We start from the raw sequence: 14,294 nt of genomic DNA on the forward strand, positions 1-14,294 counted from the left end.
GCCGGCATGAGGATCTGGCTGTCCAAGAACAAAAGATGTGTGAAGTTCACTTTAGCTCTCCCAGGAGTTTGGATTGTGGTTGGAAATTATGTAAAAAGTTGAAAACATTGCACATCTCTTGCTCGAGTTTACTTGGCTTGGTTTTTGCTTTTTGTGTTTCGTTAGAAGGGAGATGGAAAATTAGAACTGTCATGCCAAACTCAAACAGCGCTGTTCAAAAGATAGTTAGGTACACCTCAGGGGGTCAACCCAGTTTCACTTGTTGCCGTCGCAACATTCTGACTCTTGTTTGTAGCTGAATGTGAATACTTTGACAGTTACATTGTGCTCCAGGGGAGGATAACATCAGACGCACTTTGTAAGCTGACATATTTGACACAACTTTGTGTTTGTGTGTGTGTGTGTGTGTGTGTGTGTGTGTGTGTGTGTGTGTGTGTGTGTTTTCTTGTTGTGTTTCTGCATGTGTTTGTCTGTGTATGATTTCAGGTCCTAGCAGATGCTGTTTCTCGCCTGGTGGTGGATAAGTTCAGTGAGCTGACAGACAACTTCACCTCCCCCCATGCTCGACGGAAAGTCCTAGCAGGGGTTGTCATGACAACAGGTAGAGTCAGAGAAAGAGGTGGTTGATGCTTTTATGCTTGGAAAATACAGAACCAAGGGTCCAATTTTGCGTGGTGTTCAGAGAAAATTTCTGGTTGCAAAGCCCTTGAAGGCAGTTGACAAAATCCATTGTTAATTGTCAGCCGCAGCTTTGTTATCAGTGGTTAAATGTAATTTTTACTCCAGTGTTGCAGTTTTGGAGACATTTTAGATACTTTGTGTATTTTCTGTTCATTGGAATGTATCATTTTATAATATAGTCATTTATTTTTGGCAGCATTAATCACCCAGCAGTATGTAAAATGGATCAGTAACATGCTACACACCCATTGATCTTTTAATAAAATATGTCTGCCTTTAAGGTATTAGCTTTGGATGCTTCAAGAGCCTAATAATACACACCTCAATCAGCCCCAATGATGTGGTGGACAGGAGTCAGCATTGACAGGTGTCAAAACACACAGTGCAACGCAAGCATAAGTAAAGTGGGACCCATGCTGAATGTTGGTGCTGTCATCTTTAAGAAGCTGTTAAATGAGTTTTAGCTCAGTGTTTAGCAGTTTAGACCTCAGTTTTAATGTCATGTGTACATCGACAGCTTTTCATCCAGGTTGCACATGATCACAGTCAAATGTCTCGTGGCCATAGAAACACAAATAAACTATGAACTTTTGAGTGTGCATTCATTGACTAATATGTCTTTGCTTTTCTGTCTTCTCGAACAGGGACGGATGTGAAGGAAGCACAGGTCATTTGTGTCTCCACGGGAACAAAATGCATCAACGGTGAGTACATGAGCGACCGCGGCCTGGCCCTCAATGACTGCCACGCTGAGATAATCGCTCGACGCTCGCTCATCAGGTACCTCTACACTGAGCTGGAGTTCTTCCTCAGGTCAGTGTCCAGTGTGAAATAAGGTTTCTCTACGTTTGTTTTACAATGTGATCGTATTTATTCACCTTGCTCCTTGATGTTTGTCATTTGTCTAATTTAGCCCAGTTAAATAAGCTATATTGAAAACATTTTAATATAAGTTCAGTGCTGTTTGCCAATGTCGTATTGAATTAGCTTTTTGTCTGTTGTCATAGCAACAACAAGGAGGACCACCACAAGTCAATATTTTTGCCGTGTGACAAGGGAGGCTACAGGTTAAAGGACAATGTTCAGTTCCACCTGTACATCAGCACTTCGCCCTGTGGAGACGCCAGGATCTTCTCTCCGCATGAGGCTGGAGTGGAAGGTACACAACCATCCCAGAGCAACGTGTTTTTAATTTGTTCTCCTGTTAGCTTGGAATGCCATTTCAACAACTGTTTATTTAATTAAATTTGTAGGTTTTCCTATTATGCTTGGTTTCATTTAATTAGAATTTCATTCTGCTGTCCAAATATGCATTACAGACACATTTAAACAAGGTTCTAGTAATTAGAGCTTTTTGTCATTCTCTGTCTGTCTCTATCAGTCTTTCCCCCAGCCTAGCTCACCCACACTGTTGGTCTGATTAACCTCGCTCTTACTCTTGTCAGTGTTTTTCGTTGCACATGGCAGACTGAATAGAAAACAGACACATTCAATTAGTCACTGAATAGATGGCGCCTGCTGGTGGAACAGCGGAAAACATTGATAACATAATAATAAATAATAGGTCATGCTTGAGTGAAAGCCATTTTTCTCTTTTTCTTAGAATGTCTGTTTTCTATTTTTTCTGAATTTATTTAGCCCAACTGTCCTTTACAAGCTCAGTCTGACGTGTGTGCCTTGACAAAAGGAACACAGGGTCAATTTTGTGTTGTTGTGTGTGTCAATTTCTCATTCCTCTGTTCCCACGCTGCCTTATTAAGACCAAGGAGACAGACATCCCAACCGAAAGGCACGGGGCCAGCTAAGGACCAAAATTGAGTCCGGAGAGGGGACCATCCCCGTTAGGTCCAGCAACACTATCCAGACCTGGGACGGGGTGCTGCAAGGAGAGCGGTTACTCACAATGTCTTGCAGTGACAAGATCGCAAGGTAACATTGCTCAAATTCACTCAGTTACTGTACAGTCCTGTTTGTGATACACACTGTTACCGTAGTATATAACTAGCACTTTGTTGCTTTCTGTTGTTTCTGTTCAGTGCTAAAATGAAGTTAGATTTTTTTACTTTCTAGTTTAAATTAGAACTTAAAAATTGAACAGTATAGGCCTATGAGCTATGAGCTTAACATCTTCATGCCAAAATGCAGTGGTTGTGCAGTAAATATCTTTTGATGAACTTCTGTCTGTCTTTTGACAGACATTGACCTTAAAGTTGAAGCTAAATTTTGACTCTAGCAGCCAATGCCATCACATGTAAACTGCGAGTTTTATCCTGGTGCCAGGATAAAAAAGGGAGGGTTGGGGCAGGAAGGGCATTAGGTGTAAAAACACATGCCAAGTCAACATGCAGAACACGTTCTGCTGTGGTGACCCCTGAGGGACAAGCCAAAAGTCACTGATCTTTGACACTACTAACCCGAAGGAAAGCTTCTGTTGTCAGTAACAATTTGCTTTATGTATCTGTTTTTAAACATTTGCTGAACATCCTGGTGTTGCAATCCTTTCAAGTGAAGTGCTGCCATGTTAAAATGCCCAACGGCACCAAGATCTGCATTGTGATTCGGTCTGGTATATTTTGGCATATATCAAAGTGCATTTTACATTAAATAATACCTTTAATTACCCTAAATCAATATTAACAGATGGAAACATTTTTAAAATTAAATAATCTCATAAATAATAATAAACATTGTATTGCCAACGTAAAAAAAATTCAGTATTTGAATTGGTGTTAAATTGCATCTTTGTTGTATTAAAAAGGTTTTAACTCATAATTATCCATGTTTTCATGATGCTTTTTCATGTGTTTTATTTACTCAAACTGTGATGAATTGCATTATTTCCTCACTTTGTCATTTCAAATCTGTAATTTTCTTCAGGGAGTGTCAGGGACAGTTGAATTGATGGATCCTCTGTCCCTGGGGCCATTTCTGCTGCCAGATCATAGCGTCTTTAGTCTCTGTCCATGTTCAAGGCAACACAGTTCCTCCCTCATGATGTACGATAAAACTTCTCCATAACTCTTTTCACGAGCCCTTTTCTTTCTCCTCCTGCTCCTCCTCCTCCTCCTCTTCTTCTTCTTCCTCTTCCATGCAGGATTGTAATACCTTGCCTGAGCGCACTGAGTGATTGAATGCTGAGTGTGTATTTGATGAGGGAGATGTCTACTGTGTACTGCTTGCTGTTCAAACCTTGTGAGAGGTGTCGTCGTGCTCTCAGCATGTCAGCGGTGGTATTAGTGATTCTGATTTTGTACGGGGTTCAAATTGGTGGGATTCAAGTCAGTAGAGGGCAAAATAGGTTGGATACCACACATATGGTCATGTTGGGTGTTTTTTTTTTCTGGATTGGATTTACCTAAAGAATAACATGAGATCATTTAAATTGACAGTTACAATGCAGTTCATACAGTGCATCAGTAATGTAACTCGTTAGCCGCCGGGCTGCTGTTTAGTAAAGCAAGTGACTGACATTACTTTGACCATGTCCTCAATGTTCCCTCTTGACACATTTCTCTCCTCTCATTTTCCTGTGATTGCTTGCCCAGCCCCAAACTTCAGCAAGAAGGAGCAGCTCTCTCATCATGTCTGTTGTTCTTAGCTATTTGCTTTAGCTCATTAGCAAACAAGTCATTTCTCTGTTTGTCTTGTCTCTTCTGTCTTCAACATCTAATCACGTAGGCTTTCAGAGTTGTTCTCATCTTGTTGTTGTTGTTGTGTGTGTGTGTATGTGTGTGTGTGTGCACTGTATTGTACTGTATATGTGTGTAGATGCACCAAGCATGATATTGAATAAAATAACAGCAAAGAAATACAGAGGTGTTTGATGGGAATGAAATCGAATGCCTCTGAAAATATAACTCAAATGCTTTCTTCTTTGTGGTTCCTTTTTATATACCGTGTGTGTGCTGTGTGCTCATATATATTTCTATTACTCCGTTGTCATGAAAAAAGTGCAAGTATTTGTATGTTACTGCAGTTTGTGCAGGGCCCAAAATATTATGAAGCTGTTTGACTGTGCTGAATGTGTGCTCTACTGCTTGCAGCTATGAATTTTAAAGATTTCATTTTTCCTTCCCTACATTTCCAACACAATATCATGCGCCTTCACACACCCATATACACAGAGAATATTGCATATGGAAACAGTAGAACCTCTGCCTAGCCTGGGGACTAATGCTTAAATATTTCTCATTGTTCTAGGTAGATATTGGTAATTTCACACTCCCAGTTTGCCTGAAGTGCCACTGAAGAGTGGCAACGTTGTCCTTTTTTTGTCAAAGGACAAAGTTTAGTGATACATTTTTTTTTCTTAATCTCAACAAATCTAACAAAATGACCAAAACTAACAATGAACTGAGCATCTGTTTAGCTACAATTTGAGCACAGCCCCTTCAGAAAGTATTCAATTCAATTCAACTTCATTTATATAGTGGCATTTCACACATACTAAAGTCAAGATTATAAGGATTTATAGAGAAAACCCAACAATTCCCCCTTGAGCAAGTCCTAGGCAACAGTGGAGAGGAAAAACTCCCTTTAACGGGAGAAACGTCCAGCAAAACCAGGCTGAAGGTGGGCGGCCATCTGCCTTGTTGTTGAAAGTGAAGAGAGAAAAGAGAAGACAACAACAAAATAGCCACGCACTGGAAAGCACACTGCTCCAAAGCCGGGAACATGCAGGACAAGGACCATGGGACTATGGGAGAAAGAACTCACAAACTTAATGTCATACATTTATGTGAATAAATGTTGGGTGACAGGAGAGGAGAGAGGGACGAGAGGAAGGAAGCATCTCAGTGCATCAGGGGGTGGGTCCCTCAGCTGTCTAAGCCTATAGCAGCATCACTTTAATTAATTGTAAGTTTTAAGTTTTTTTTAAGAGGAAGGTTTTAAGCCTAGTTTTAAGCCATTTAAGCCTCTCATCTCAAAAGTAGAGATCGTGCCTCCCGTATCTGAACTGGGAGCTGGTTCCACAGGAGAGGAGCTTGATAGCTAAAGGCTCTGCCTCCCTTTCTATCTTTGGAAACTCTGGGAACCACAAGTGGACCTGCAGTCTCCTGGGATGATATGGTACTATGAGGTCTTCTATCTATGATGGGGCTCAGACTCCATACTCGATTGCAGGGATTAATTTGATTCATTTGGCTGCTTCAGAGCAGTAGGGACACAGGGCATGACACCCAAAGCATAAGTGGTTATGTCACTTTGTTCTAACTGATTAGGAACGCAGATGCCATCTTGTGAGGTATGTTATTTGTTTAGATGAAATATGACAAGTTAACGTCCTTGTCCACCAACAATTAAGACGGGCTGACATCAAATTTGAGCAAATGGGCAAAAATGAAAATGTATTCATTTTAAATAAAGTCTATAATACAGGAAAGTGCTCAAAGAACTGAATGGGTTCAAATGGGTTCTAAAGCAGCCATGTCTTAATTTTCCCTGTTGTCATGTTCTTTCCTTACCCTGGTAATGGAAGCAACCATTTTGAGCCATTTTCACATAAACCATGCTGCTGCTGAAAATGCCAACACACTGAAATATGTAATGAATTCACAGCTGAATAAAATAGTCCCTAAAAGGCACAGTCATCTGTAGTTTTGAGTTTACTCAAAGCTACACTAAAATGAAACAATATATTTTTGACCTGTTCTCAAGCTGTGCTTCTTAGGATTTAATGGGCTTGTGTTATAGTTCTTTCATTCTTCTATTCCGTCTTCCTTTCTTTGTTGTAGGCAGGCGATGCTTCACAGACCATGTCAATAGGAAAAGGACTAGAGAGAGGCGGCTAATGAAACGGCACAAAATACACACGTTTTTTTAGAAAATAAGATTAGATGACACACAATGTATTCAGCTGTACACACATAGCATGGGATTCTGTGTTCTGTGTGGTAGACTGCCTCACAGGTTATGTACAGTATTTAAATGTGTTGCTGGTCTGGCTTTGTATGTATGTTCACACAAGCCACATTCCACATGATCATATTTCTTTGTATTTTCAGTCTCCAGTTTTTAAGAAGCGTCCCCTCCTTTTCATGTTTGCAATACAGCCCCTACATCAAACTCCATCCAACTTCAGTCTATGGACATGATTGTAGCTGGTCAGAATAATTTCTACATGTTAAATGTTGAACGTTATCGGCATTATTTTTTATGTGCATATTGTCATGGATACGTAGACAACAAATGGGCCATTTCTGATAACAACTAGACTGAAAACAAAGCTTTGTTAGCTGATTGTTGCAGGACGTTGCAAAGGAACAAGGGCAGACATGTATCGTTTTGGCTCCATTTTAACCACCACAAAAGTTTTGAACAGAATTTTCTTCACAAATAATCTTCAATTCCTGGTTATTCAATGTGGTCATGTTTTCCTTCTGCAGGTGGAATGTGGTAGGCATTCAGGGCTCTTTGATGAGCTACTTTACAGAGCCAATCTACTTCTCCAGCATCATCCTTGGCAGCCTTTACCACGCTGACCACCTCTCCCGGGCCATGTACCAGCGCATCGCAGATATCGAGGATCTGCCCCAGCAGTTCACTCTCAACAGGCCTTTGCTCAGTGGTAAGAGTCCACTTTTATGTCGGATACATAGAGACATAAAGTTCATAAAAGATTTCTACTATAATATAATAAGCAATTTTAACTGACCAAAAGTTAAATTAACAGAATAATTCTGTTCACATTTTCATGTTTTGAGGTGATCTTGTTCATCTTTGCTAATCAAACTCCATCTGTCTAAATATCAAAGAGGAAGACAGTAAATATATTTCCTCTGCTTACTGGACAGTTCACAGCAGAAAGACGGTTTATTGCTTTTTTATTCCTGTTTGATCTGAGCTGACATTTACCTAGTTCATGTGGAATTTAAATAGCTTTATTCTTTTGTGTAAATTTCCAGCAATGGCATGACCTTTTAAAAAGAGTATGTGGACAAAGACTCCTTTTTTTTTTCTTTTCTTTTCTTGACTTTCATTTTTAGATTGAGCATTCAGGTTTGTCTTCTGGAAGTCAAACCAACATTCAGAACTCCTCCATAAAGAAGGCTCTTTCTGCACCAACATCATTTGGGTTTTGCCTCTTATTTTCTTTCCTCTTGAGACCATTGACCTTGGTACTCAATTAAATCTTAGTAATTTTTTATTTTTTTTTTGTACAAACTAGTACACACTCTACACCTGCTGCAGACATTGCAAATAAAGGCAGCTAAAATAAATATAATAAATCACTGGTCAAAAAATGCTGGTCAAACAACAATGAATGAATGGACAATGAATCAATTTGGCATTTTGGCCACGCCTGGGTATTTGCTTCTTATGGTAAACATTTAAACATTAATCGTTTAAGCATTTCAAGCCACACAATCTGTAATCCCTCAAATTACTGGATTTATTAATCACATGCCCCTTGTCTTTGGAAGTATGGAAACAATACTCTATATACCCTCTAATGTAGGGCACAGGTTAGTTAGCCAGAAATGCTAGAAGCCAAAATATACATTTTAAATACAGAATATCAGAGCTTGATAGGCCTGGCGTGTTAAGTTGGGGTTTTCAATCTGTAGCCCTTTTGAACTACCCATAGTGTCTGAAAATCAGGTCCGGACATTGCCTAGAGTTGTTGTTTAACACATCCAACACACAGCAGGAGCTTCACTTGATTTCATTGACGGGAGATGTCTGGCCAGAGCATCTAGGAGGCACAGCCTGATAGAACAGTGTGCAGTGGGAAGCAATATGTCATTTACAGCACATTGAAGCCATGCCAGACTAAAAAAATACAAAGTAGTGGCAGTCATCTGATCGAAACGTCATCAGCACCCTGTTTGCTGCCTTTAAATCCTCCCGACAAGCAGCGTGCTCTATCCACACACTGACTTTGCATTGGTCTGGGTAATGTCTGACTTGGACATTTGTCTTCTCGCATGCACCTCCCCAGGGTTACACCTAGACAAGTTCAGGGTGGCAGTGCATGTGTAAAAGACGCTTAGAGATTGGCAAGTGGTCAATTAAAGCTTCTAATAATGAAATAGCCCCGGTCCATCAGAGGTACGTACAATGCAAAACACCCTCAAACAACAGCAGATGCTTTAGCACTCTACATGAGACCACTGAAGTAACAGTCTGGTTATGTTATGAGATTACACGAGCCATCATATCTCAGAGGCTGGATGTACGTGCAGTTCCCTCTGCTCCTCCTTTCTGGTTGCTCTCCAAATGACGGGTAAAGGAGATAATAGTAGGGGGTTATTAACCTTTTCCGCTTTAGAGAGTTTTAGCGGTGAAGGGCTGTATCGTTAGAGCATTGAGGATTTCATCCCCTTTAAATCATCGTCTGCCACAAGTGCTGCCAAATGGAACCAAGGAGCTTCTCACACACACACACACACACGCACACACACACACAAGGAATTTATGGCATTGGTATATCTCCTGTCTGTGCTTGAGATACATGGGAGGCCAAAACCTATTGTATGCTGCAAGACGTCCAAGTTCTACCCTCTGAATCATAATGATGATACGGTTATGTCCAGTGAGTGAAGCAAAATCAGACGAAATGGGAGATGTGGAAGCAGCTGAAGGAACAGGCTGACATATGAATACTTTTTGTTTATTTCATACATCCATGCTGTGAAGTAGCAGGAGCATTACTTGCTGTAAGTCTCCCACAGAAATTGAGTGTAGGGAAAACAGAGGAATTCTGAGTTGTGTATGTAAACTTTACAGCAAAAAGCTCAATAGGAAGTATATCATACAGCAAGACACAAACACGAAACACACAAGTCGTTCTACCAAACACTAGTTAAAGCAGGACAACGGCAGAGTCATAGTCTTGACCTTAATTTTGCAGAAGTGCTGTGGAAGGAACTGGAGCAGACAGTTCATGCAAGAAACAAACTATTATTTTTAAAGGAGAAATAGACTAAAATCTCTCCAGGCTGATCTACTGGGCTTGTAAACAGTTAGTAGAAACTTTTAGTTTAAGTTATTGCTGCAAAAGGGCGTCACACCACTTGCTGAAGCCACAGTTCACATTCTCTTTCCACCGACAAAATTATTTTGTCTCGCTTGTTTTTATTCAAGTTCCACAGAACTACTGTTAGGACTTGCATGAACATTGAATCAAATTAGTTAGTTTTATTTATTTTTGTTATTTTTTTTACGCATTTGTTCTTAGTGGACTACTTGCACTGTGACACTGGGCATTTCTGGTTTCAGGTATAAGTAATGCTGAGGCCAGGCAGCCAGGAAAGGCACCAAACTTCAGTGTGAACTGGACGGTGGGTGACCAAGCCTTAGAGGTGATCAATGCAACGACAGGCAAGGATGATATGGGCCGCGCATCACGTCTGTGCAAGCACGCCCTCTATAGCCGCTGGGTGCGCCTACACTCCAAGGTAAATGTACTACATTCAGTTGTTTTAAAGTACTTCCGTCCACATTATTGGGTATTTTAATATCCAGCTGATCATTCTTAAACTTAGTCCTACTTCCTTTTTTTATTAAGGTTAAATGTGAACTCTGTAAAACACAAATATGAAAAGATACACAAGATAGATCAGTGGTCACTAAGCATTTAATTAGAAAGTAATATTATTATTATTAAGTAATATTCAGTTTGCAAACTTCATTTTTAATGTACCATTGTTTACTTTTCAAGTATGTTACTTTTCGTTTTATCCTGTTTCCCGTTTAGTTGTCATCAATCTTACGAATCAAGGTGCTCAAGCCCAGCTCCTACCATGAAGCCAAGCAGGCAGCCACAGGGTACCACTCTGCCAAGCAGACGCTCATCAAGGCCTTCCACAAAGCTGGCCTGGGGGCTTGGGTCAAAAAGCCCATTGAGCAAGACCAGTTCACCCTCAGCTCCTGAGGGAGTCAAGGGACCAAGAGATTCCTATTACCCCCACTCCTTCCCCCTTGACCCAGGCTTGAAAGAGAGACCCTTATTAACATCCACCCCCCAGAGAGACTGACCTCCGTCCTATGTGTTGACACGCACGTGCACTTTGTATTTGTGGAAATAAACGTGCGTAGTTTCATAGAACATCCATAACTCATCTTTGCCATTCCTCAGAGGACCTGAGCCTCACCTTTTCTCATCCTTTTTGTGCTTTTATTGATTTTAATGGATGCTTCATTTACATGTTTTTTTGTATATATTTGTTTTAAAACTGGAATCCATGGTTTTTACACCACTCACTATGTTTGCCAGAAAAATCACGTAGAAATGTTTGAGTTTTGTCTATGTTCTTCAACAGTAAGTGTAGCCAGTTTAGCAGTTTAGGGTGAGACGTAGTCTAGAAACACTTAAAATAAAATTCATGTGTATGGACCTATGGAATAATATATATATGTGTGTGTGCATGCGTGTGTGTGTGTGTCTGCGTGTGTGTGTTTATGTACAACGATCAGGCATAATATTATGAACACCTGTACAATCTAATGCATTCCAATACAGCAGCTCTGCCATGAATTCTACTTTTGCAATGTTGTATTTTCTCACTTTTTAAATTAAAATTGTCAGAAAGGTACTAATTCTACTGTTTGTTATTGAGGTTGAAGCAGTTATTATCGGGTAGCTGCGTCATACTGTAAGACTGCCCACTTTGAGAATTATCACTTTTCTGGCAGTTTCCATCTAAAAACCGAGGAATTCTAACCTTGTAGGAGAATTCATGGCAGAGCTGCAGAATTGGATTGCACTAAATAGCACAGGTGGACAAATAATGCCTGATCGGTGCGTGTGTGTGCGTGCGCGCATGTGTGTGTGTGTGTGTGCTAAAATTAACTTAAAGATGCATAAGTTGTCATCTTCAGGATGTAAATCTAGTGCTGCAAAGACAGAGAACATAAAGATTTAATCTTTGTTATTTGGTCCATTGCTTAGATACGACTACATGTTCTGTATTAAAGATGAAAATGTTACAAAATATTGTCGCTCTGTTTAATTTGCTGACTGGAAAGAACATCCAGCACAGGCCAGGTGACACAGCCGTTTACTACACTGCAGTTGAGACAGTTTTTACGTCTTCTTCATTCATTGTGTCACTCTCATTGCATACTTGAACCGTGGGGGTGATGTTGACTCCTGCCCTCGCCTGGGTCTTGGGACAAGCTTTGGGAGGTGCTGCACGTTGTATTTTTAATTTTATTTTTTTCTTAAACTAAGCCATGGCTTTGCATGGGAACTGAACTGGGGATGCCTGCAGAGCAGAAAACATGGTGCAGAGCCCTGTGCGTCCATCAGTGAATGATTTTGAATGAATGCCAGCATATTCCTCTACAGGCAGCTTTGAATCTTTGTCTGTGTTTTCTAGATTTCTTTTGATTGATTGATTGATTGTTTGATTGATTGATTGATTGATTGATTGACTGTTTTTGCAGGAGGGACAGGGACATTTCTTCCCCCTTTTTTCTTAAGGTTGAGCATTTGAAGAAAGTGAATAATACTAACATGTTTGTGGCAGGAATCCACTATAGTCAGGTGAACTATGAACACATAGTTTATTTACTGTAGTGCTACATACAGTGTATGAAGTTACATTCAGCAGATGCCACATTCTGCCAGTCTCTAGTAACTGTCTGAGATGCAAACATGTTGCAACACCCTCCACATACTTCTCTTTGGAATCGCCCACAGAGACAGTGGAGTAACATGCACTCCCTGAATGAACAGACTCAGCAGTTGTATGCTAGTATCTGATAAACTCTACCAAGTTACAACCAAATGAATCAGTGTTTTGTTGCTGTTTTCCTCCTCTCTTCTACATCCACTTCAGTTGTTGCATAGTCGAAGAAAACCTTGTGATTTGATTTGACACCTGGGCTGTAAGATCACGTCTGTGTTAGTGTGTGAGTCTAAGTGTGTGCAATCTCCACCAAAGATGATGTCATTGATGCATGTCTGACCCACTATTCTACGTGCAAAGAGTTTGTTTTAAATATCTGTCATGTTTTTCTGGAATCAACCCTTTACTGTTTGATTTTTTTGTATATCCACTGGAATTGTTTATGTTTGATTTGTACAAAAACGGTTTCATTCAATACGGGGGGAAATTGAATTGTCAGGCTTCTTTAGTGCATCTGTAGCTGTCAGTGGCCACGTGTATATTGTGACCTGCGATCAATATTGCTGCAGTGTAGTAGCTTTATGTATATAAGTAACGACAAAAACAGCCAGTTCTGTTCCCTGTACAACCAGTTCCTTCCACCCTCTGTAGAACTGTTTCAGACGTTACCCTGTTGCTGGGATTGTAAAGATGTTAATGTTCCAAAGTAAGTACAGTATTAGTGGTTATGTGTGACTCACTGGGCACCATAAAGCATGGCACTAACACTGCCGGGGTTATTACAGACTCCATCCCCATTGTAGCCACCCGTGTTTGACGAACAACAAAAAAATATGCATTGTAAGGTGCCCCAGCTCCAAGTGGCATCCACCAGCTGGCACGTGTGATGTCATGTATGTAACTTTTTCACCTGTATTCGGTTGTTTTCTCAGTCTGTATTAGAACAAGAGTCGACTTGAAGGTTTAACAAAAAAAAAAAAACAGAACATTGGGATCCAGTGCCCCGGGACAAACAGAGCCAGACCAAAGTCACAAGCAATACTCCTGATGTCTCCTTTAATGCCACTCCATCACAAACAGGAATGTCAATGAAGTTTTCCTCCTCCCTGCTGCTCCTCCAGTCTTTGTTCTTCTCCTGTTATATTCTCTCTCCACAAAGCTGTCTGTTTTTTTTTTTTACTTTTCTTTTTCTTCCCTAAGGACTGCCTGCTTCTAGAATTTTTGTTCTTCTTTCAACTGCACTAAAGATGTCAACTAATGATGTCATTCTAAAAAAAAAAAAATAACAAACCAACAAAACCTGTCCCTGTTTATGGACCGGACGGCAACTATCGCAGCAAGAATTGAACTGCTTGTGCTTAACCCTTTGTGAATCCTTGATGATGGTCAGTGCCCCCACCCTGCCCCACCTCCCCCTGCAGCTGCGTCTCTAATGATTTTCTATGTTTGTTTGTTTTCTTCATTGGGGGATTCCAGAGTGGTCACTGTTTGTCCACTCTGGGTTTCAGACCCACTGCTCCCAGTTCTCCCTCTCTGCAGTTGTCCAGTGAGTGAAAACCTTCACCAACAAATACAAAAAAAAAAAAAAAAATACAACCTTGCATGTAACTACCAACACTGAAGCTGCACCTAGCATGATGACAAACTTTCAAAGGACTCGTGTAGAAAAAATATTAAAATGTCTAAATATAGATATATAAAATGAACAAAAAATAAAAGAGTTCTTAGTTTACTTTTGCACATGGTTGGAATTCTTTTTTTTATCAAGGCCTGAGTGTTTCTGTCTCTTTTGTGAAACCATTGATACAGGAAAAGCTACAATTTTTATACTTGTTATGTATCCTTGTTACGTTATGGGCGACAGGAAGGTAGAGCGGTTGTACCCCAACTTAGTTGCTCCCGGTGTGTGTTGGCCAGCTGCATAGCAGCTCCCCCATCGGTGTATGAGTGTGTGTGTGTGTTAATGTGAGTGTGAATGGGTGAATAAGAAGCAGTGTAAAGCGCTTTGCGTGCCAAGAGGTAGAAAAGTGCAGACCA

General features: G+C 40.4%; 1 protein-coding gene across 9 annotated transcripts in view; it reads left to right on the plus strand.

Annotated features, from left to right (window-relative positions):
• The window catches only part of adarb1b (adenosine deaminase RNA specific B1b), a 112,594-nt gene extending 98,605 nt beyond the window's left edge, over positions 1-13,989 (plus strand). For all 9 annotated transcript variants that reach the window (XM_067515077.1, XM_067515072.1, XM_067515076.1 and 6 more), the window contains 7 exons: positions 487-601; positions 1,326-1,494; positions 1,689-1,840; positions 2,442-2,610; positions 7,068-7,249; positions 9,904-10,082; positions 10,382-13,989. In XM_067515077.1, the coding sequence (XP_067371178.1) occupies positions 487-601; positions 1,326-1,494; positions 1,689-1,840; positions 2,442-2,610; positions 7,068-7,249; positions 9,904-10,082; positions 10,382-10,558 (1,143 nt within the window). In that variant the 3' untranslated portion in view covers positions 10,559-13,989. The remainder of the gene's footprint in view (positions 1-486; positions 602-1,325; positions 1,495-1,688; positions 1,841-2,441; positions 2,611-7,067; positions 7,250-9,903; positions 10,083-10,381) is intronic.
• Positions 13,990-14,294: the final 305 nt, after the last annotated feature.

The sequence above is a fragment of the Channa argus genome, chromosome 9 (genome assembly GCF_033026475.1).
Source record: "Channa argus isolate prfri chromosome 9, Channa argus male v1.0, whole genome shotgun sequence".
Taxonomy (NCBI): Eukaryota; Metazoa; Chordata; class Actinopteri; order Anabantiformes; family Channidae; genus Channa; species Channa argus.